Source organism: Malania oleifera, chromosome 12, assembly GCF_029873635.1.
Source record: "Malania oleifera isolate guangnan ecotype guangnan chromosome 12, ASM2987363v1, whole genome shotgun sequence".
NCBI classification, from domain to species: domain Eukaryota; kingdom Viridiplantae; phylum Streptophyta; class Magnoliopsida; order Santalales; family Ximeniaceae; genus Malania; species Malania oleifera.
The window spans coordinates 68,226,432-68,251,935 of NC_080428.1; the positions used below are offsets into that span (position 1 = coordinate 68,226,432).

General features: G+C 38.8%; 1 protein-coding gene across 20 annotated transcripts in view; it reads left to right on the forward strand.

The window, feature by feature from the left end:
• The first annotated feature begins 344 nt into the window (after positions 1-344).
• LOC131144939 (probable hexosyltransferase MUCI70) overlaps positions 345-25,504 on the forward strand; it is a 33,066-nt gene continuing 7,906 nt past the window's right edge. For 11 of the 20 annotated variants that reach the window (XM_058093910.1, XM_058093909.1, XM_058093908.1 and 8 more), the window contains exons 1-4: positions 385-687; positions 773-876; positions 17,080-17,339; positions 17,904-17,999. In XM_058093910.1, the coding sequence (XP_057949893.1) occupies positions 17,120-17,339; positions 17,904-17,999 (316 nt within the window). In that variant the 5' untranslated portion in view covers positions 385-687; positions 773-876; positions 17,080-17,119. Of the gene's footprint in view, positions 688-772; positions 881-17,079; positions 17,340-17,543; positions 17,596-17,903; positions 18,000-25,504 lie in introns of those variants that run through there. The other 9 variants (XR_009133932.1, XM_058093921.1, XM_058093920.1 and 6 more) reach the window with 9 other exon arrangements.

The following is a 25,504-nucleotide window of genomic DNA, read 5'->3' on the forward strand; positions in this document are numbered from 1 at the left end:
GCATTTTTATTAATTTAATTATATTAATATTTGTTATTTAATTGAAGGATGAAAATAATTATTTGTCCAATCAAGTGTGTTAGTTATTTATTTTTGTAATAAAATAAGTTGTTGATCTTTGTTTTATTCATTATTTTTAATCTCTACTTTTGTAATTTTTAACAATAATACTAAATGAAATAAGTTTATAGATCATGGATTATAGATTGTTAAACAAATAGACTTTATATTTTAAAATTATTTTATTTTTTTAAATATAAAAATATCTAATAGTAAAATAATGCAATTATTTTTATCAAACTCAAATTTTTTTTAAAAATAGCTGGAAACCGTCGAGCACCCGCGTCGACACGTGCCCGCAAGGTGACTCCCAAGTCCCAAGCAAGTTTCGCGACACTGCGTGTTTCGCGGCCGAAGAGCTTCCGCGAACCAGAGAAGAAAAGGAAGAAAAGGAAGAAGAAGAAGAAGAAGAGGAAGAGGAAGAGGAAGAGGAAGAGGAAGAGGGACGCTCAGATATCCTAATTCCAATTCCCAATTCAGTTTCCATCTATCTCTTTCTCTCTTTTCCTCTCTCTCTCACACAGACGCAGACGCGCGACACATTTTTCTTTTTTCTTTTTCTGTCTCATCCTCTGTTTTTGCGAGATCTCGGCAAGATCCTAATCTGGCTCTCTATTTCTCGTTTCGGTACTTCAGCTTTGTTTCGCGAAGTTTACAATGAATTTTTGGCTTATTTCCAAAGGCTGTTTATATTGACACAATCCATTGTCAGTGCTTGCCGCGGACGCAGTCAGGATAAAACCTCGCCATGGCTTCCAAGCTATTAAGTTGCGCCTGGGGACAGAATTGGAAGTACCGACCCCGTAATCTCGCCAAGTGAGTATGTTTTCACTGTTTGCGCGATCGATGTTCAAACATATCATATATTTTGACTAGATTGCTGGTCCATATTTGATTGTTGCTCACCAAGCACAAAATATTAGTCAATTAGCACAACTTCATGTTTAGTTTCACAATTGATGCTGTCGTTTTCCGTTTCTATTTCACTTTTTTAGCTCATGATATTATGGCAAATTTAGTGTTTTAATGCACGAGGCTGTTATAGATTTCTGGAGCGTGTGAAATTAGTGATAGCTTAAGCATAGTGGCAGACTCGGGATTTTCTACCGTTTGAGGTGTGGGTTTGGTGTGCCTCTCCTATAGCCGTTGAAGAGCCATTAGGTCCTTGTCTTGCTCTCGGTTGTGGTGTTAGTGACTTTCTATGAAATTTTATGGGAATGGTGTCTCACGCGTCCTCATCATATTGAGATGGAAATCAAACCAAGAGGCCTGTAAGAGCTTGAGTTCTGATACATTTGGGGCAAACAGTGGTGATTTATATATTGTTGATTTAGGAAGAACCATTTAGCTAGTATTCCAGAAAGAATTGGCCTGGTGGGGTAGTATTTTATTGGATAAGATTTTCTCAGCGGGAGTAGTCTATGTGCTAGAAGATAAAGCATAATCTCAAGGCTCTTGAGTGGCAAAGACAAGTGACAAGCAATGCTTTTTGTTTACTCAGTAATTAGCTTTAGTCTTGTGCAATTGTGCAATGATATACTTACATGATTGATTGGGCATTCTCATTCACCCACTTACTTTGCCAACAAGCCCACAAAGTTCTTCGTAGAAGTAATTAATACTCAATGTCATCGGTAGGTCTTTGATCGCACTATTTGTTCTAGGTGGAATAACCACTAACCAAGATCCTCTTTAGTTTGTCAAAGACCCGTGTACTTCCACACTCAAATGGAACATATTTTGTAAATAGAATTTGAAATGATTTGGAAATCTCAACTAGGGTTGAGAAGGATCTCCTCATGTATGACAACTTTCCGATGAACCTTTTGAGCTCTTTCTAGTTGGAGATGGCATTTTATGGATTGCCTTTACTTTGGAGGGGTTATGATTAGTATTGTTCTAATCCTAAGGAATTCACAAATGAAACTGCAAAGCACACTTGGGGGGTTTTTCTTGGGTTGAAAATTTTGGCGTCTATATGCTGTCCTCAATTGCATTAGGTGATCTTCTTCTTGCTTCAATTTTGTCACAACATCACCCATAATCATCCATAATGTCATGCATCATGTCATGGAAGAGAGTTACCATAGGCCACTGGTAGGTTTAAGCCCAAAATACATGACTGTGCAGTAAAAATTCCCAATTGGAAAAAAATATAGTCTTCTTTACATCCTTTGAAGCCATCTAACTATACCATATATCAGCAAGGACATCTTGTGTCTTGTTGTTGCATTTACCAAAGTGAGAACCCTAGCAAGGCAAATACATCTCAATGCTCTTTAAGGAGTTCAATAAACTTGGTACATTTCCCTTTTAAAGTTGCTTGCTTAGGAAAGAAGCTTGTAAGATGCAGCATCCTCTGATACATTTATCTCCTCCAATTCCTTCCCCGAAGGTATTGGTTGATCTTGGAAAGTTTTAGGGGCATGCATTGGGTGTTGGATTGGAGAAACCTAAGGAGTAATGCATTTATTCCCTGGGCCTCTAGCACATGTGAGGACTTAGGAGGTGGGGAGGGATCCACAAGTCCTCCACTCCTTCATAATCAATACCTTACCATTTGGATGGGTGTATGATTTTATTTTTATCTCTTTAGTCTTCTTACTTATATAGGGATGAGACTTTCTTCTCTTACTCTTTCTACCTTTTTTCTCATCCTCCTCCTCCTTTGATGTCATCCCATGAAGGAGAGTTACACCAACACAAAAAGCAATGATTGTCTCACAATCTTTTACAAACCCATCAAAGAAGGTTGAGTCAGCTAGGTAAGACTTTTGATGCTCTAAAGAAGCTTGTGATGTTCACTTTCCCTTGATGCATTTGGGGGGCGCGGGGGGGTAGATGGAACTAAGTTGTGATTGTGCAACCATTTTCTACCAATGGGCAGCAAATGGTAGATGATAGAAGCATCGGTAATTTGAAGCATGACCTTCTCTTGAGTAAGCTCCATTCATAAATCAACATTCACATATCCTAGGGCGGTGGTGGAACTGCTAAGCCCTTGGATTGCTATGGGCTACTTCACCAAATAGTGTTCTTCAACTTTAAAGTTGGAAAAAGACATGATGTTCACAGACTGCCCTTATCTATGAAGCTGTCCCAAACTGGGTAATTGTTCATCATATCCTCTGTGTAATAACAGAGATTTTGGTTGGTGGTTTTGGATGATAGTGCTCTCATAGCACCACACCATCTTTCCCTTAGGTCGAGTTAGCATACTACAATCTCCTTATTGTGTGAATTGGGTATTTGAGTAAAAGCCACGACTACAAGTGAGAATTGAAAGTTGTTACTAAGAATTTTGAAACTAGGAATTTCCATAAAGCGAGCACATATTGTTGGCTCATCCGCTGTTACATTTGTTTATGTATTTGGTTGGTTGGTTTCCATTGGCTACTGCAAAAGTAGTGTTATTGTCGAGATCTTCAATGGTAATCCAACCAAAGCATTTGCATGAGCCCCCGATTATCATGGCAGGCTAAAGGGTTACTTTGAACATTGTCCCTTTCAACTAAGAGCTCACCAACTCTAGTATTTCTAAAAGGTCCTCCTTAGTGCCCTATAATCTTTTGCAGGATGACAAAAAATTCTATGCAATTTGCGATACTTCAATCAACCTTCTCTTTTTCGGTAGCCTAGTGTGGACTTAGGAAATTGCACTACTCCATCCTATACCCATTCATTAAGGATAGTGTAAATGTTGTTCACGAGGAAAAAATTTCATGTAGATCTGTCATTGTGAGGTTTCTTATTGAATTTGTCATGCTTGGTTTGGATGACATTCACACAGACTCCTTTTCCCAAGATGGGCATTTCATTCCCCTGCATTTGAGTGGAATCATCAATACTTTGAGCAACCTCCACTAGGGTAGTAAAGGATGGCAACGCCAAATTCTTCTAGTGCACTTGATATTCAATAAACATCCCTTGGATACAAACTTTACAAGCTTCGATTTCTTAATGTTGTCTTGGATGGCTAACTCCCTCTCATGGAAGCATTCCACATAGTCCATCAAATCCTCTTTAGACTTTTGATGCTTCCTTTGAACGTGTATCTTTGCCTCCTGAGTGGAGAAGAATTTCTCACATGAAAAATAACAATTTGACTCCTTAGTTTCAACTTTCCATGGATGTGGGTTTAAGGTCAACATATCACGCATACACCTTCTCGGTCAAGGACTTAGAGAATTCCTTGAGCTTGAACAAACTTCAATAGATGCTTCTTTGCATTACTAATCTTGCCATTGAAAAGCTTAAATTTGGAAGTAGCAGAGTCCTTGGGATAGCTTGCAAATAATTCAATCAATATAAGGACCAAATTTGAACTAAAAAATAATGGACTTCTACGTCCTCTCCAAAACCCTGTCCAAATCCTCCTTGGTGATGTAGGGAGTTGAATTGGATATGATGGGAGTTGAAGGAGCATGAATGAGGATTGGAAGAGCATGTGAAGTAGAAACCCCATGCCGAACTTGTGGGAAGAGGTGTTGTGGATGTTTGAGGTATGATTGGAACTGCCTCCCTAAATGATGGTGTATGAGATACTCCTGCAGTGTTCGAGGTATAAGATCTCCCTGGCTAGAAGTATTCCATTCTCATGCCCCTTAGAACTATGAGGAACAACGGTCATTGTTCTCACTTGGAGGTAAATTGGTTGGAGGGGTTGAGATAATCCTTTGAAGTTGTGAAACCGAAGTGGTTGTGTGAATCTGATGGTACTCAGTGCATGATTAAGTACTTTTAGTGTTCTCGTGGAGAGCACCAAAATGGCCAAAAACCTTCTTTTGGGAGGATTGGAACATTTGCATTGTCTAAGCTGTGTTGGTAGTGAAATCCAGGGATTCTTGTTCTCAGCAAGATGATAACAAGGGTCTGTCCTATTCACTTTATCTTGAGTAGGTTTGAGTGTTGGAAGCTTCTTGTTCAATACCTGACTCTCTCTTGGTCATTACCTACACAATTGTGTTCTACCTAGCAAAGTTGCCAAATTGTAGAGAATATTATTGAAAGAAGAGAAGGAAGGTTTGTGTTGTACACAAGTAATGGATATTCTAGAGAGAGCCCAAAGAGAGCCAAGCAGCTCCTGAGAAGTTCAAGCATGGGTGGTGGCAGGCGAAGGGGTTTTGATGGCTGAGGGGATTCCTTGAGCTAGTGGGAATCCAAAATTTAGGGGAAAGGAAAATTAGACTGAAATGTTATCCTTTAATAAGAGAATGTGACATCCATCACGTGGCCTAATAGAGTGGTGATATATGGTCAGGGTGGGAGAGAAGGACTAATGTCACAAACAACATGTTTTAGACACTTAAGCTGGCCTAGTAAAAGTCTAAGGGGTTAAGACATCCTTTATTAAATACTGATTTGAGCGCACTAAGCCAACATTCTCTAGAACATTCTTAGACTGGGATTAGTGGATAGGCTTGGTGCACGGTCCGACTATTTTCACACCCTTGTGAAGGGCCGTGCGGCGCTAGCTAAAGCACTCTTGTTTAACTAGCCAGTCTATCGTTTACCAACATTCATTCACAAGGCACTTTCATTAACATTCATTCAGATAGCAGCGGAAATAGTAATCAATTCTTGAAAGCCGTGGCAAGCAAGCAGTAAACATTGAAGCAAACGTAATTCATTAACAAATCCTCCGTTGACATGTTGTACTTAGCAAGGGAGGCAAGTAGGCTAAGTACATTAACAATTGCTAGTGAGTTTTACAATGACTGATGAACACTTACCTTCCCCTAAAGAGGTTTTTATGTAATTATCATCCTAACACTAGGAAACATCAAAGTGACCAAGGAATCATATTGCCTTATTTGGCTTACAAAGACTCTACTAGTAGAAAATAACCCTATACTAGTATTTACATGATGGAAACCCATCCCAAGCACACGAGATAAGCGGTCACAGGCAAGCATAATGCCCTGAACAAGCTTAGCTCGTGACATTCTCCCCCACTTATGCGGTCGACGTCCTCGTAGACTTTTGGCGGTAGGTACACTTCAAATTTGTCCACAAACGGTTGAATATCTTCTTCAGAAATCCAGCTGATTTTTTTGTCATCAAGGCATTTCCACTTCACTAGGAACTTCTGTCACTTCTTCCTTGAGGGTATGAACTTTCTGTTTGCAAGGATCTCTTCAACGTCATGTTTGTCAGGTTGCACTATCTTCAACTCTGCTCTGTTGAACTGACTTTTGCTTAGGTCATTGGTGTTGGCGTTGAACGGCTTGAGGCAATTGACATGAAACTGCGGTCTTCTCCCTTTATCTACCCACTTCTTCATCTGCTCAGAAGCTTTCTTTAGATAGGCTTGGGCAAACTCTGCATTCTGTCTCCCTTCACTGGTGAAGATGTACGCCCTAGGACTCTTTCGTCTGTACGGCTCGCCCACTATGTGAGGTAACAGCGGCAGTTGGCTTGTAACAAGCTTAAAAGGGCTCTTGTTGGTTGTTAAGCGCCTTTGGGCGTTGCCACAGAACGGAGCCGCATCAAGTAATTGCACGTCATTCTTCTGGTTGTCATTGACAAAATGGCACAAGTACTCATTTAGCAGCTCTTTGAATCTCTTCATCTGTCCGTCTGTCTGTCGGTGATAACTCAAAGAGATGTCAAGATGTGACTAGAATATCCTGAAAAACTCTGTCAAGAAGTTGTTAGTGAACATTAAATCTTGGTCACAAATAATAACTTGGGGAACACCCCAATGTTTCACAACAGTCACAAGGAACAATTGTGTCGTCTCCTTTGCCGAACAGTACTTTGGTGCGGCCATGAAAGTACCATACTTCTTCCGCTCCCCCTTGTCTTGTTGGCAAGTGAGACAAGTTTTGGTATAATCAACCACATCATCCCGCGTGTGCGGCCAATAATACCTCCCCAGTAGTTCTGTCATTGGAGTCATTTTCCGCGAATACCCCTCAATGAACTTCCTACAGTATCTAGTAAGGCCAAGAAAGGAACGCAACTCCTTCACTGTCGTGGGGATCTACCGTTCTTGAATCATCCTTGCCTTCTCCATACCCCTCCGGATGCGACCTTGTTCAACCACTTGATCAAGGAATTTGTTGCTTCGCTGAGCGAAAGAGAAATTCTCCTTCTTCACATCCAGACTGTTTCCCCTCAGCCTGTGAAACACCTTTCGTAGATGCTCTTCATGTTTCCTCTTAAACAACACCGATGCTCCCAACGGTGTTTTGGAAGGGCGAACACATCCCGCTTCCAATTCATCAAGCTGTTTCCCCAACTCTACTATCTCTCGAGGCACAATCCGACATGGCCCTTTAGCAGGTGATTTCACTCCTGATAACAACTCGATCTCATCCTCCACAGTCCGTCGTGAAGGCAAATTGTGAGGCAGCTTATCCGGCAACACCTCCTTATACTCATCCAACACCGCTTGGATAGTCGTAGGCTCCAATTCTTGGCCTACTTCTTTGTCTATCACCATCGTGGCTAGACGTGTCTGCTCACCCTGACTCACTCCCTCATTGAGTTGTATGACTGAAAGGGACTTCCCGTTGTCTCCTTTTGTTGCAACGACTTGCACCATGCACGAGTGATCTCCCATTAGACACAGGGAACCAGCCAAAGGCATCAGCATTGCCCTTGTCCCCCTTAGAAACTCCATTCCTAGAATGACTGGAAAGTCATCCAATGGCACCGCTGTGAAATTCGCATGACCTTCCCATTGTCCAAGCTTTATGGCCACTTGCTTGGCTACTCCCAGAGTAGGCTGGGCTACAGAGTTAACTGCTTTCATGTGTCCTGTATCCTTCTCTAAGGATAAGTTGAGTCTCCATGCTTCCAACTGCGAAACAAAATTATGAGTAGCCCCTGTATTCACCATAGCGCGAGTACTCTTCCCATTTATCCTCAAGTACACAAACATTAACCCTTTTGCTCGTGTAGCTTTCGGTGTTTTTGCCTGCTTTTCCAATGCGTTCACCAGCCGCACTGAACCCACCCTCGGAGCATCATCCTCTTCCTCACCGTCTTCCATTGCCTGCTCTGCAATGGAAGCCTGTAAAACATTAAGTGATGCTTTGTGAGGGCACTCAAAAACTCTATGAGGCCCACTACACAAGTAGCACGAAATTTTGCTCTTCCCCTTTCCATTGGGTGTGTCGAATCCTTGAGACGACGAAACTTCCTTTGAGGTTGATGATTTAGAGTCGGCTCCCCCTCTTTTGGGTTTGCCATTCTGGAAAGACTTTCCACTATTTACCTCTCCGCCAAACTGTTTGGACGAAGCGGTATCATCACCAGCATAGTCAGTCAAGCGTTCTGCAGCCGCTTGTGCAGTTGACAAGTCTTGAACCCTTTGCCTATGAAGTTCAGTTCTTGCCCACGGTTTCATCCCCTCAAGAAAATAGAACAACTTGTCCTTCTCTGACATATCCTGAATATCCAACATTAAAGCAGAAAATTGTTTCACATATTCGCTGATCGACCCCGTATGCTTGGGATCTCTCAGTTTTCTCCTTGCATTATACTCAACATTTTCAGGAAAGAATTGGGCTTTGAGCTCTCTCTTCAAGTTTGCCCAACTATCAATTACACGGTTTTCATTTTCAATTTCTTTGTACTTGGTATGCCACCACAGTTTGGCATCACCAATCAAGTATATGGTCGGAGTATCCACCTTTGCCTGTTCTGAGGCCATTCTCACAACGCGAAAGTATTGCTCCACATCAAACAAGAAGTTCTCTAACTCCTTGGCATCTTAGGCACCCCCATACGTCCTGGTTTCTGGCACCTTGGTCTTGCTAACTCCCGGAGTGTTGGAGTTCCCCATAGCAAGAACCATCAGATTCACCTTTGCATCCAGATCAGCCATCCGCGACTGCAAAGTTTCAACTGTGTGGCGAAAGTCTTCTGACATGTCGCCTATCAAACCTGTTTGATGTTTTTGTGATCCCATCACCTCATCAACAAGTTCTCTCATCTGGGCCACCTCCGTGGCCATAGTGTTGGTTGTTGTCTCAACCTGTGCTTCCAGCACGCTGATCCTCTCAGCAGTGTTTGGTGTCATGGTCACTTACCAAAGCTTTTCCAAATCCAGCAACGAAGGCAATCGAATTCATGTAGCAACTCAACCTTGGGCTCTCACCAAGTGTCACCGACTTGGCTCTGATACCAAATGTTATGGTCCGACTATTTTCACACCCTTGTGAAGGGCTGTGCGGCGCTAGCTAAAGCACTCTTGTTTAACTAGCGAGCTTATCGTTTACCAACATTCATCCACAAAGCACTTTCATTAACATTCATTCAGATAGCAGCGAAAATAGTAATCAATTCATGAAAGCTGTGGCAAGCAAGCAGTAAACATTGAAGTAAACGTAATTCATTAACAAATCCTCTGTTGACATGTTGTACTTAGCGAGGGAGGCAAGTAGGCTAAGCACGTTGACAATTGCTAGTGAGTTTTACAATGACTGATGAACACTCACCCTCCCCTAAAGAGGTTTTTATGTAATTATTATCCTGACAGTAGGAAACATCAAAGTGACCGAGGAGTCATATTGTCTTATTTGGCTTACAAAGACTCTACTAGCAGAAAATAACCCTACACTAGTATTTACATGATGGAAACCCATCCCAAGCACACGAGATAAGCGGTCACAGGCAAGCATAATGCCCTGAACAAGCTTAGCTCGTGACACCTGGCCATGTGCTCTATGACCAATATCGAGGCAGCCATTTTGACTTGTTGCAAGAGTGCAACCATAAGAGTAATTAGTAATTAATTTATAACTGTGCACATATAAGTTCAATGTGGGTCAATTTTTCAATCTAGGTCAAAAGAGTTTCATGCCTTTACAAAATTCAAACATAATATATTAACTAAAATAGCAATACCCTAGTCAAATGTTTAATTAGGATCACCAATAAAAATAAATATATATATGTTAAAAATTAGATTGAAATTAATATCTAATCATAATTTGTCACAAATGTAATTAACAATTTCATGGTGCAAGCACGAAGAAGCACAATGCTGTACAAATAAAAAAAGGGCAGCCCGGTGCATGAATCTCCCACGTATGCGGGGTTCAGGGAAGGAACGGACCATGATGGGTCCATAGTACGCAGCCTTGCCTTGCATTTTTGCAAGAGACATATATAATAAATTATAAATTAATTGTTCACTGATGAATAATAGACATATTCATGATATAATCCTATTTAAAATTAGGACCCTATTAAACAAAAAACATATCTACATTGAAAACTTAATACTAGCAGTAGTAAATATTCTTTTAAAATAATTTAACTTCACAATATTTCTGAGAAAATGAGGAAATTTATTTTTAAAAAATCTAAGCAGTAACCTTTGGTGATGGAACCAGATTTGGTGTGGGTTTGGTGTTCCCTTTTTGGCTTATTTATGGTGTTCTGCACAAGTAGTGAAGCTCATGGATGTGCAGCATTACTGGAGGGCCTTGTTAGTTTAATTTGTTTTTGTTTTATTTTCCGTTTTAGGAGGGCTGTTCTATTGTGTTGTTATTGCTGTTTTATTCTAATTTAATTTCTTCTTTGGTCCAAAAAAGCACCAAATTGAGGTGAGTTTCTTTAAGGGGTTTTCTAGGCATGCTGAATATTTGGCGTTTTAGGGATATTATCGATGAAAGTTTTAGAAAGGCATTGGTTTACCTTTGTATTATTGGATGAATGAATTTTTTTTTTCTTTTTCTCTTTTTCGTTCTTTTGGGTTTAATATTATTATTATTATTATAATTCATTTTCCTCCCCCCCTTTTTTTTCGGGAATAGTTTTATCACATTGCTTCTTATATATGAACAATTGAAAACCCATGGGGACAAGGTAGCAACACTTAAAGGACTTCCTTTTGTCAACTAGTGTCAAGCATATTGTTGCAGTTGTACTGTTGTAGTTTGTCACAAGTTGACGAGAAACTACTTTGTCAAAATTTTGGAAGAAATCTTTTCCAAAATTCCTGTTCTGCACTAAGAGTTGCATATAAGCTAAGTGTCACGAACCCCCAAAATAGGACTCAAATAAGGGTTATGTGGCACTTGCTGAGAGCTCTCCCCCGACGAGTCAGCCAATAGTCACACGTTCAAGACTGCAAGTATGAGCACTAGATAAGTCTTAATACCCATGAGAAACTAGGAACGATAGGATATCACATGAGCAAGATATTCATATACACTGAATAATACTTCAACAATAAGATATATCACAATCCAAGGCAACGGAACATCATAGTGAAAAGAACTACTTGTATTATTCATATCCAAGAGAATAACCATACAAACATTAACATAAGCAATCAAAGATTCATTATAAATATCTGGAGAATTCAATTGGAGCAGTATCTCTTTCCCCCTTTTTCTCCATTACATTGTCACTCCTTAACATCCTCCCCCACTCATTTTATCGATGCCCTTGTTGATTTGTTGTAGAATGCCTCTTCAATCTCTTGATGTTGATACTGGTGTCGTTGTCTTCGAATTTATGAAATCTTCAATCTTTTGCATGGCATGCTGAAGGTTTTTTGCCTTTTCCCAACTGTTCTCTTGTTCTCCCAGCCCCATCCATTGAACCAAATATTGTTGTTGTTGTTGACGACCTTCTTCGTTGATGACTTTGTTTGCAAGGATCTCCTGGACATCTTTGTTTACATGCTGCCTTCTGGAAATCATTGATCTCCTTAACTTTTGTCGGTGCGGATCTGCTTCATCAGGGTGGAATGGCTTTAGGTTGTTGACATGAAATACTGGATGGACTGGTCGTCTATAGCTTTTCATCCACTCTAGTTGTTCAAGTCGATAAGATGCATGTCCCACCTTCTCGATCACCTTGATTGGACATTCATAGCGGCATGAAAGCCTTTTATCTTTGCCGCAAAGAAATCAAAATGTCTCTGGTGGCACTTTTACAAGAACCATATCTCTAGTTTCAAATTGTTGTGGTCGTCGCCCTTTGTCTACCAATTTCTTCATGCGCTTTGATGCTTTTTCTAACTGAGTTTGAGTGACTTCTATATTTTGCAACCAGTTCTTTGTGAATTGGTATGCTTTTGGGCAAGTCCCTTGTATGGACCATCTAGAGTGTGCGAGAGAGTCGGTTGTTGTATTGTCATAATCTCAAAAGGGCTTTTGTTAAGTCGCAGAAGATTTCATAGAATTAAAACAAAATTGTGCTATGTCCAGTAAGGAAACCCAATTTTTCTGATTTGAGTTTACAAAATGTCGCAAGTATTCTTCTAGCATCCTATTAAAACTCTTTGTTTGACCATCTGTCTGAGGGTGGTAGCTGGTGGAAAGATTAAGGGTTGACCCCATCAAGCGAAAGAGCTCACCCCAAAATCCTCCATTGAATCTGAAATCCCTATCATTGATTAGGCTCTATGGAACACCCTAATATTTCACTACATGCTTGAAGAATAGTTGAGCTGTATTCTCTGCTGAGCATGGCTTCAAAACTGGTACGAAAGTTGCATATTTTGAAAATTGATCAATTACCACCAGAATCGTGCCATACTCCTCTACTTTCGGCTATGAGGAAATGAAGTCTAAAAAGACACTCTCCCATTGCCTTGCAGGTGCTAGCAATGGCTCCAGCAATCCTGATGTCTTCTTTGTTTCGACCTTGTCTTGTTGACAGATTAAGCATGTTTTTGTATAACTCATTACATCATCTTGCATATTCAGTTAATAATACCACTGTGTAATCAAAGCATGAGTTTTTCGCCATCTGGGATGTCCCGCCCACAATGTATCATGACACTTCTTTAGTAGGGTTTTCCTTAAGTTACCAGCTTTGGGCATGTAGTGTCTCCTGCCTTTAGTCATTATCGGCCCATGTTCTATTCAGAATTGTCGTGACTTCCCTTCTTCTATCAGTTTGCTCAATGTCCGCGCCTGCTAGTCTGCACTTAAATGTTCCCTGATAAGTTCTTTTAGGGATAAACTCACCGTGCTAGTTGATAAATGACTTATGAAAGTCAGTGCTGCCAATTCAGTTTTTCTGCTTAAAGCATTAGCCACTTGGTTTGTTTTCCCTGCCTTGTATTCAAAATCAAAATTGTATTCAGCTAGCTTCTCTTGCTAGTGGGCTTGTTTTGAAGTTAGGCCTGGTTGTGACAAGAAGTGAGTCATCACCACATTATCTGTCTTTACCACAAATTTGGACCCCAAAAGATAGTGCCTCCACACCCGAAGACAATGTACTACAGCTAGAAGTTCCTTCTTTTGGCAGTATAGTTTCGTTCAACACCCGTTAATTTTTGACTTTCAAAAACAACTGGATGCCTTTCCTGTAAAAGAACTACCCCTAATGCAAAGTCAGAGGCGTCTGCTTGCACTTCAAATAGCTTTGTTACATCGGGAAGGGCTAGCACCGGATCTCCTGCAATTTTCTTATTTAGTTCAACAAATGCTGTTTGGCACTCTTCTGACCACCCCCATGGTACTCCTTTTCTTAGTAAGTTTGTTAATGACACAATTCTTCTCGAGTACCCCTCTATAAACTTTCGATAGTAGTTGGCCAGCCCCAAGAAGGATTGCAATCCTCTAACGGATGTAGGGGCTCGCCATTCATGGATTGTTTGCACTTTTGCCGGATCCATCCGCATATGGCTCTCTTTAATAGTATGCCCAAAAATTTAATACGCTTTTGAGCGAAAACACACTTTTGCCCTTTTACATATAATTGATTTTCTCGGAGCTTTTAAAAGACCTGCCGAAGACAATCTTTATGTTCTGCTAAGGATGAGCTGAACACAACTATGTCATTAAGGTGTCACGACTACAAATTGATAAAGGTAGTCCCGAAAAATTTGATTCATTAGAGTACAAAAGGTAGCAGGTGCATTTGTTAACCCAAAAGGCATGATAAGGAATTCGAATGTTCCATACCGAGTGACACAAGTGGTCTTAAGTTCATCTCCCTCTGCAATGTGCACTTGGTGGTATCCCGATCTCAAGTCCAGTTTAGTAAAGTATTTGGTTGTACTTAACTGGTAAAAAATATCGGCAATCAACGGACTGGTTGCAAACATTTTTCTTATTGAGAGCTCGATAATCTACGCACAATTGCAAACCTTCATCTTGTTTCTTTTGGAATAACACTGGGGCCCCAAAAGGTGCTTTTGATGGCCGGATGAATCGCTAGTAGATCATTTAGTTGCCTTCTAAGTTTAACTAATTCAGGCGGCTTTATTCGATAAGGGGCATGGGGGTATATGCCTATTTCTTCATTTTCGGAAACGACCGGTAATACCATGAAAGAAGGTTCTCCCCTTTTCACTCCCTTGAACTGGAGGGCTGAAAGCAACTTCTTTTCGTCGAAAGTGTTATAGGTTGTGGGAACAGCACAAGGGTTATCTCCCATCATCCTTAGACAGTTCGCAACTGGGATTGGCATTGAGCGTGTCACCTTAAGAAAATCCATCCCCAATACCACATCAAAGTCATCGAGGGGTGCCACGGTGAAATCAACTGTTCTTGAGCACGACCCCATTTGGCATGCTACTTTAGGCGCCACTCCCACCGTGGTTAACACTTCAGAATTCACGACTTTCAACTTTCTCACATCCTTGTCTATTTGTAGTTCTAACCGCTGGACTTTTTGTGTCAACAATGAAATTATGAGTGACCCCTGTATTAATCATGGCCTTGATTTTCTTTCCCTTCAAAAGTAAGTCCACATACATTAGTCCTTTTTCTTGAGGCTTGTTGGATACTACTTGGCGCTCCAATGCCCCCAAAAATCTCAATGCTCCCACCATATCCAGTTTTTCTTTTGGGGTTACTGTCAGGGTTTCTGTTTCCCCTCAAAGGGCCTTTAGAGCATTCAAAGCCTTTCGTTCGGTGCACTCCGCTACTCTGTGCGGACCCGTGCAAAGGAAACATGAGACCGGCAGACGACGCTCCCCACCCCCTATATGTCCGCCCTTCCACTCCCTAGTTATGGGAGCTTTTCTATCTTTCCAAGAACTATTCATTTCCCTATCTCTTCCCCCATTTGTGGGTTTGTACAATTTATTGGGCCTTAAATCATTGTTGGCGGATGTTGGGTAATTTCGCTTTCCAGACTGTCTGAAAAATCATCTAACCGTTCAGCAACGGCGAGGGTGGCAGAGAGGTCGCTAACCCCTTGTTTGTGCAATTCATTCTTCGGCCATGTCTTCAAACCCCGGAGGAACTGGAATAGCCTATTTGAGTTAGTCATGTCTTTGATGTCTAACATAAGGGCCTGGAATTCCCGTACATAACTCCTTATTGAACCGGTCTGTTGTAAATCATATACCTTGCACCATGCCATGTACTTTATATTTTTTAGATAGAATTGTGTCTTCAACGTCTGTTTCAATCCCTCTCAGGTATTAATGACACATCTTTTATGCTGAATATCATCTCATTTAGTTCTCCACCCCAATTTAGCATCACCAACAAGGTATACTGTTGCAATATTCACTCAGTCCTCTTCTAGATCAACTCGTGAACACTTGAAGTAGTGCTCCATATCAAAGATGAAATTGTCTAGTTCCTTTGCATCTCGGGTACCCCTAAAAGTTTTAGGTTCCGGTAACTTTATTCGAATTCCATCACTAGGTTTAGTTATCGGCCATCTGCGCCACTGTATTCAATTTCTCAGTCATCTTTTGTAAGTCCTTTTGAACCTGGTCCATAGCACTCTGAAAATTTCCTACCCCTTCAGATCTTCTTTCAAAGCACTAATACACTCCTTAACGTTTTCTGCAAGGAAATTGAAATTTTCAGTTAGCTCCCGTAGGGAGGCCTCAAACTCTATTGGCCCCTTGGGATGTTAGAGATGGTAATATGCCTTCAATATGTTCCAGCCTACTCTCAAAGGCTTCCAACTGCTTGATGTTCCTCTGGAAGGCCTTAAGCTCTATTGACCTTTCCTCCTAGGGATTTTACACGTGGAATGAATTTTTCAAGTTCCACAATTCTCTCCTTAAGTTTTGATACCCCATAGAGATTTCCTCTAGGGTTTTCTTCGGCGGCCTCAAGCTCTATTGGCACGCCTTTCTCCTTTATCAATTTTGCCACCGACCCTTGGAGTTCAAAGCACGTTGTCTCCAAGGTTTCAAGTTTTGTCACCTTTGTCTCAAGCGCCTCAATGCGCTCTATCTTTCTAGACTTATTTCTCATGCTACCACTTATGACGCTCGCACACACTGTGCTATGATACCAACTGTCATGGACCCCCAAAAAAGGACTCAATAAGGGTCGTGTGGCACTCTTTGAGAGCTCTCCCCTGACGAGTAAGCCAATAGTCATAGGTTCAAGTCTGCAAGCACGAGCACCAAATAAGTCTCAATACCCATGAGAAACTAGGAAAGATAGGATATCAGACGAGCAAGATATTCATATGCACTAAATAATACTTCAACAATAAGATATATCACAATCCAAGGCAACAAAACATCATAATGAAAATGACTACTTGTATTATTCATATCCAAGAGAATAACCATACAAACATTAACATAGGCAATCAAAGATTCATTATAAATCCCTGGAGAATACAAGTGGAGCAGTATCTCTTTCCCCCCTTTTCTTCATTACATTGTCACTCCCTAACACTAAGAATTTTTTCACGTTTGTGAGTAATTATATATTATGCTATCAATCAGGCAATGATTTCCCTGAAAACGATAGAGCCCTGACGATGGATTTCTGAGAGTGAAAATGGCACAAGCAATGTAATACTAATTCATTTTTGATGTTCTTCTGTAATGATTTGCCTCTAGGAAATAAGCTGAGTTACTTCACACATGTATTTGTCTCTTGGGTGGAAGACTCGAATGTTTTGATCTTAGAACTGGAGAGCTTTTTGGAGGTTGAAATTAGTGTGGTTAAAACACATGCATAAACATGCACACCCGTTGAGTTCAGATATTTAAAATTTTATTTTTTAAAATGATCTTAATCTAGTATATGAAATTAAGACTTCCAACATCTAGGATTTTGTAAATTGAATTGTTATTGATTTGTTATGCTTTTCATTGAAATTACTCTTCAGATGAGCTGGATTACTAATTACGCTTGGAAGGTATGCAGCAATGGCTCTTTATAGACAAAATAGTGAATTGTTGCCAGTGAGAAGAGACATTATCGGTGCCGTTTTTAGATCCTTGAGCAGAAGTGCACACGGTATTAAGGTTGCTCGTCGAGGGAGGAGATTGGGCCGGCTTACTAAACTGAGGTTCTCGTTTTGGGCTTTTTTGGTTGCAGTGCTGCTCCTAATTTATTTGACAGTCTTTGGCTTAAGAATACTCCATGGTGAGATGGACATGTTTTATTATCTACTAGTATTCTCAAAAAGGATTTTTCATTTCTTTGAGCTCTTTACTTGAGCATGATGCTCATGGACCATAAAAAAAAAACAATGATCACTACATTCTAAATCGATAGAATTTAATTTTGTGAGCATACTTAGCAGCTGTTAATTTTGCTTCTTGAGATTGACACATTTCCTCTCTATAGGAGAAGCAGCCAGGGATTTTTTCCCCTCCCAAGTGCCCTTCTTAAACTCAAGGTTTGCTGAATTTTTTTAATGCTCATATTTGAGGGGGCCCTTGGCTGTTATTTTCCATTGATGAGGTCACTATAATCATCATAAGGATAAGAGATGCTTTGATAAAATAAAATAATTTGCAGTTAAAATGGTGAGAAGATACTAATCATAACAAGACTTCCTGCCAAGATCCACAAGAACAAATAAGCATGTTCTGAATGTTTTAAATAAATTTAAAATGTTAGGCATCTTGTTATCATGTGATACCAATAGACAGTGGTTCTTTTGATATAGCACTTTGCGTGTCCACATAATATTATTCTTGGCAGGTAAACTGGAAGAACCAAAACCAACTTTGAGGGAAGTGCAGCCAGTAATAATGGGATCTGGTGTCATAGAACCAAAGAGCAAGCATCGTAAGCAACGTAAGAGTGGTTGTAATGTGTCCCTTTTATTCCTATGTTTTATGTTACATGAACTTGATGAGTAGTTTGAATGCATTACTTGTATTTCTAACAGTAAGTTTGTCATGTGTTGTACAGTATCGCAAGTGAATGATCCGAAGTTTTGTTTGGTGCTTCTGTGTGTGTGTATTTGAGTGTTATGCATGTTTGGTAGTGTCTCACTAAAAGGACTAACTGGAGAACCAAAATTCTAATTAAAATTGAATAAATTAATTTGGATCAGAATAATTTACTTGTTACAAGAATGCCAAACTCAAGTACCAAAAGATTCAGAGTCAAATGCAACACTGAAGGAATAATTTATTCCTTTGAACATCTACTACTACAACCCAGTTACTCTAAGAATCTACTGCTACTCATAGATAAAAGAAGTTTGAGACCATAGGTCTATTTTGGCCAAAATTCAACTCTTGGTTGCTTTCTTCCTTTTATATTCCTCTCTCGAAAACCTTTCCTTAGCTTGTTCCTCACTTTCTCTATTCTTGCTTATTTTTGCATGCGTGCACTTCCACGTCTCTCTCTGTGTGTTTAAGCATAATTTAGATGTGTTTTACTTCGTTTAATGATTGCCATTTGTTTTTAAAATAAAAATTTAAGATAGGATAACATGTGTGAAAATATGTTTTAATTTTTTAAGATGCACATGTTGTGCATGAAAATTTTAAATCTAGGAAATTAAATAGAATAAGGATGAATTTGCATTTAAGCAATTGTGTGGGTTTGGAGAAACCTCAAAAAACTCCCCTCCCTCTTCCCTGTCCCCCCCTCCCCCCAAAAAAGAAAAAAAAGGTCAAAGAAAATAACCCAAAATTTGGTTCAGGATAATAACCTACATTTGGTTGGCAGAATGGATTAGTTATAATAGGTTATTTACAATTAGATATACAAAAAGTTATGTTGATACCATAAAGCAAATAATAATGTACGGGTTTTTATGAGTCCGTAACAAGGAATAACTACTCTCATATTTTCATGATAGGAATGTCTATTCCTTTCTTATTACATGTTGAATGGAGTAAAAAGGAACACATAAGGAATAGCTATTACCTACATTTCCAAAATTTTCACTATATTCTACCTTATTCCATAAAATAGTTATTTTGCAAACCAAATGAGCAATAAGAGCTTGTTTAGAATTAAATTTTAAAATTATTTTCTAGGGTCGATGTGGATGAAATGAAGTTTGTTGATTAATTTTGATGTGGATATGATGAAAATTTAACTTTTTGTATAGGATTTAAAATTTTTTTTGTAGGAACAATCTTAACCATTAATTTGCTTCAGTATGCCCTTGGATAATATACTAAAATCTTTGGGTGTTCGCTAGTACTCATCTTTTTGCCTTCTCAAATAGCCTCATCAAAACTTTATGAGTGAAAATGAGTTTCTTCTTATATAAAAAATTTATTAGTTTGAGTAGGTATTCTCAGACTCAAGATTTAGCTCAAGATTATAAGAATATTTTCTAGGGTGGGTGTTGATTAAATGAAGTTTGATTATTAATCTTGATGTGTATAACTGTATATGATGAACATAACTTTTTGTATAGAATTTAATTTTTTATAGAAACAATATTAACCGTTATGCTACATTTTGGAATATGGATTTTGGGCCTTGGATTTGGATTTTTTTGAGTGGATTTGGACAAAATGTAATACAAAATTCCAAATCCATACAAATCCAAATCCAAATCCAAATCCAAGGTCTCTTCCAAACATAGGGTTCATTTGTATTAGTATGTCCTTGGATAGTATGCTAAAATCTTTGTATTTTTGGTAGCACCCATCTTTTTTGTCTTCATATTGTTTGATCACAGTTTAATGAACATAAATAAGATTTTTTTTTTCTTTTTAATTTGTTATTTTGAATAGGTAGTTCCAAATTGTAGAATTTTAGTAGTAAAATCTTGGATGGACATTTTAAAAGTGTTTTAGCATCACATCATCGTATCAAAATTCCATGACTGAAATTTGAGCTTTTTAGTTGAATTTTGGTTTTAGAAAAATATTCACTTATGCAAGATGGAAAATTATTTTATGGTGAGTCTTTGAAAATACAATAAAAAATCATCATGCCTAATTTAGGCTTATATAAGAGTTTTTCTGCATTAGCAAACTTAAAAAGTTAGAATATCTTTATTAAATATAATAAAATATTGTACTTATTGAGTAGGAAATTTAGCAATCTTATTATACTTCGATAGTAAATCAATGGATATTGGGTAGCAAATCACTGATCTCACAATATTTCTTGCTATCATCTAGTAAGTTTATGAAAGTACATGGTTAGTAAAACTTTGCCATTATGCACGAAGTTATAATAGTAATTTTCAAACCAGTTGATCTTCCGTATTGTAGGAAGATATATAAGGGCATAGCTGTTAGAATCTTATGATTCTCGATTCGATTCATACGATTTGTATCAATTCCGCATCAAATTGATTTGAATCTCGAATCTAAAAAACTACATAATCGTTGCCGAATGTATCGATTCACCTCGTGAATCTAACGAATCGGTCCGAATCTATCAATTCACACGATTCTAGACCTGTCATATCCTGAGTGCTGACGAGTCTGACTAGTTTAAAACCCCCAAAATAGCATTGCTTTCTTTTTTTTTGCTTGCTTTTGTTTTTACACGATTACCTTAATTCCTTGTCTATGTTTGTTTTGTGCTTAAAAAAAAGGAAGAAATAGAACTTCACATCCTACGTTGCCTTCACAAAGCCATTCTTCACTCTAGGAGTATACTATTATGCTATTAAGATGAGAGGAAAGAACACTCACTGGCTGAGGCGGTACTCATGTTTCATTTTGTTAAGATCAAAGAGTTGGTTTTTGTGATAGTTTGTTCAATTGTTATCATATTTTTCTAGTTAGTCTGTGAAAGAATATACATGAAGTCAATTTTTTATTATTTTTTCTTGATTCCTTCTTTTGAACAGCATAAAGTTAATTTTTTTCACTAATATTTCTTGACTGTTTCTCTTAGTTTTCATTTGCTAATTGAAAGCATACACATGAAATATGATTTTTTAATTGTCAAAATTTAAATGCACTTACCATTTTTCTTGTTTGTATATCAATATATGGATGTCATTTAGAATTGGTTTTAGTAAATTTACTGAATCTTACAATTTAAGTGGATTTTCAATTCCCAAAATTGGAATTTCGATTCCCAACTCGAATTTCGATTTGACAACTATGTATAAGGGTCATATGCAGGGTGACTATATAAATTTGACTAATAATAATAATAATAATAATAATAATAATAATCAGTTTGTATCTGCAATTGGTACTTCTCATTATAAGGATGCAAGTTACCAAGGGAGATATTGATTTGATTAACGGTAGGTTTCGCACAGTAATACTAAATACACATGGCAATTCAAAGGTCTACTAATTTTTTTATTGTGTGATTAGCTCATGTTGATCTTATGTTATAATTTATGTGATTATTCAGGATTATCTTGTTGCGCATGCATGTCCTGGTGAAGGCTATTCCTTTTTTCTTTTCCCCTCATATGCATGCGAAGCACATTGTATCTATTTTTCTTTCTTTAATTAGCATGCACATAGGCCTCTATTGTGCTTGTTATTAGGTTACGCTATTTAAACCATCATCAAGTGAACGTTCTATATGAAATTTAACCATTTATTAATAAAATTAAAATTAAAATTAAAAAATACAGGTGAAGTGAAAAAAATGGGATTACTGGACTCAAGATATACTGCTTGCAGCACAAAACCCAGAAACTCAAGTGATAAAGCAAAATTAACCTTTGACATATTGTACGTCTGTATCCACGATTCCACGTTCCTCTATAGTCTGTACACAATTGTAGGCTTGATCTTTGTTCTACAATTCACGGTTGAAAGTAATTTGGTTGAACCAAATTTATTTTAGGCATGTTTTGTCTTATTTAAAATAAAAATAAAAAATGAGATAATTTTTGGTCGACAAAATATTTTACACAATTGGCTTTTATGTGGTATAGATTTTTTGGTACATGAATTTGATAATTTAACTATTTAGGAATTTTGAGTACTAATCCACTTAATTTCACTTGCACGATTAATTTGAAAAAAAAATAGTTTCATTGGTTGAAATAATGAGTTAAAGATGGATGAGAGTTTCAATAAAGAAGCAGTATAAATGTTTAATTTTAAGAATTTTGTAAATGCATGGATTCTTGAAATTTCTATTTGAAAGTTTTCCAAATTATTTTTATTGTGATTGATGCCTTGATGGTAAGGAGTCTTAAGGGTTTGGGAGTTTTAAGATTTCCTATGCAGCATACAGTTGCCTCTTTGTTGGGGGATTGCCCACACTATAAGTAGCATAATTGATTGTCTTTTTGCCTCTTGCAATGGTTTTTTGTTGGAAAATGGTGTCCCCTATTGGATTGAGATGAAATTCTGAAGTGCCATGCTACTTAATACATGCAATGTAAATTGTCATATTTTGATCCTAGTGCAGTCATTTTGTAATATGTTCATATTTCAAAATTGGAAATCACATAGAAGAAAGTAGATCTGATTGGTACCTTGGTTGCAGAAGACCATCTTACACCTCGCCCTTTGAATGATTGTACAGAAGGGATTTTGGCAGCCCCAGCGTCAAACTGCAGTTCTCAGATTGGGTTCTCATCAAAATGCATTTGGTGAGTGAGGCAATTGGTATTTCTTTTGAAGGATTCGATGATAGAGCTTTGTGTCTCTTTGAGGAAATTGGGGAAAAGAAATGAAGAGTGGATGATGAAACCAATGAGAAAAAAAGCAACAAGGCTGCATCTGTAAGAAGGGCATAAGCAGGGAGCTGAAGAGGCTGGAATTTTCTGTGAAGTATGACAAAGTGGAAAGAGTTTCAGATATTGGAGTTGCAAGTATTGCGGGTATGTCACTAACTTATGTTGAGGAAAATAGTATCTTGCAATGTGAGGGGATTAAATGACAAAATTAAAAGAGCAGTTATAAGGTCATTTCTCAATGACTGGAGTCCCTGAACGGGGTTTAAAAATCTGTAGATGTATTGCATTAAAAGCTTCGGGTTCAGCAGGAGGGATTCTCATTACGTGGAATGACTTGATTGTGGAATTATTAGACCTTTCCATCAATGCTTTCTTGGTGTCTTGCCTGTTCAAGACTTCGGATGACAATTTTTCTTGGATTTTCACTGGGTTCTATGGTCCGGGCAAAGGTCCTTCAAGGCCATCTTCTTTGGAATGAGCTTGTAGGTATTAGAGGAAAAATGGAGGTTCCTAGGTTATTGGGGGAGATTTCAATTTGGTTTGTATCCTCATGAAAGATCCTCTTAACTCTTCCAGCATGCTGGAGTTCCACGACTTCGTGAATGATTTTGCCCTCATTGATCTCCCCCTCATTGAAGGCTCATTCGTGTGGTCTTAACTCTATCGTTGACCCTCTCACTCAAGGATTGATAGATTTCTAATTTCATCTAAATGGGAGGAACATTGTCCCAAGTCTATACAATCCTTGCTCCCTTAGCCATTTCCAACCACTTCCCCATCTTACTTGACATAGGAGGATTTAGGTGGGGTCCAAGTCCAACCCTCTTCTGTTTTGAAAACATGTGGCTTAATCATGAACGTTTTGGCAATTTGATCAATAATTGGTGGTATTCCATGCAGATTGATGAGAAGGCTAGCTATGTGATTGCTTCTAAATTAAAATTTTTGAGAATAGACATCAAAGGAGTTGCACATCAAAGGAGTTGCTCTTAAAAAAGCTCTTGCTGAGGTCATCACTGTGGAGGAAATATCTTGGAGGCAAAAATCTAGGGCCTTATGGTTGAAGGCTGGGGACCGTGCTACTAACATGCATCGAAGATACAACTTGTTGACAAAAATTGAAGAAGGGTGAGCTCCTGGTGGAGGAAGGGGCAATTACAAAGGGTGTTTGCAATTTTTATAGAAATTTGTAGACTAAATGGGAGCCTTGGAGGCCAACTGTAAGCTATATTTTATTCAATAAACTGAGCTTGTCAATGGTTTAATGGCTCAAGAGACCCTTAGAGGAAGGGGAAATTGTTTCAGCTCCCAAGACTTGCAACTGGGACAAAGTCCTAAATCCTTATGGTTTCAGCATGGCTTTCTTTCAAGAGACTCTCTTAAACAACATTGGAGTCTTAACTCCCGTAACTTAGGTAGATTTCTGGCTAGCATCAATTCAACCTTTGTCTCATTGATCCCATAAAGAGCGGGGGCTTTAAACATCAAACATTTTTGCCACATTGCCCTTGTTGGTAGCTTGTATTAACTCCTATCTATGGTTCCTGCAGCTAGGCTCAAATTAGCTATTTCAGAAGTTGTTGGGAAGCACTAACATGCCTTTGTTGCAGGTAGGCAGCTCATGGATGCAACCATTATTGCAAATAAGGCTGTAGACACTTATTTGAAGGAAGTGGTGTAGTCGCAAATGGGATATGGAAAAGGATTTTGATCAGGTGAACTGCATTTGTCTACTTTATATCCTTAAGAGGATGGGCTTCGGGGGAATTTGGTGCTGTTGGATCAAACAATGCACATCCACACCCTCATTTTCAGTGCTTATTAATGGCTGCCCCACAGAGCTCTTTAGATCTTTGTGCGGTTTGAGATTAGGGATCCCCTCTAGCCCCTTCTGTTTATCTTGGTTATGGAAGTATTGAGCCATATGATTGTGAAAGCTAATGAAGGCGGTCTGCTAAAGGGCTTAGCATCGGAAGGAACAACAAAATCTTAGTAGTCTCTCACCTTCTATTTGCAGATGATACTATTATTTTTTGTGAGACAATTCTGTTCAAATCCTTATCCTCAAATGCATGCTGCTTGGTTTTGAGGCACTTACAAGTCCAAAGGTGAACTGGGGTAAGAGTGATATCATCCCTATGGGGCCTAGTGATAGTGGACCTTTTCATGTGGGAATCTTAAGCTGTAATCTTGGGACCTTTCTTACCTCGGCCTCCCCTTGGGAGCCAAGTTCAAAGACAAGGGTGCTTGGGGTCCCGTAATTGGTAGATTTGAAAGGAAACTGTCTAGCTGTAAAAGGAATTCTCTCTCCAAGGGTGGTAGACCACACTCATCAAAAGCACCTTAGCCAATCTCCCGATTTATGGCTCTGTTCCCCATCCCAAGTCGTAGTTGCCAAAAGGCTAGAAGGGATCTAAAGAAGATTCTTTTGTGGGAACATAGGAGTTCAAATATCATCTTGTAAAATAGGGGGTTGTCAAACAACCTTTGCAAAAAGGAGAGTTCAACCTTAGATCCTTCCTCACTTTCAACAAGGCTCTCTAAGGAAAATGGCTGTGGAGGTTCATGTCCAGGAGAAATTATTATTGGAAGGATGTTATTGCCACTAACATGGCCTTCATCATAACGGTTGGATTTCCAAAGAGGTTATTGGAGACTTTGCCATAGGTGTTTGGAAATTCATTCGGAGAGGTTGGGAGAATTTCTTCACTCA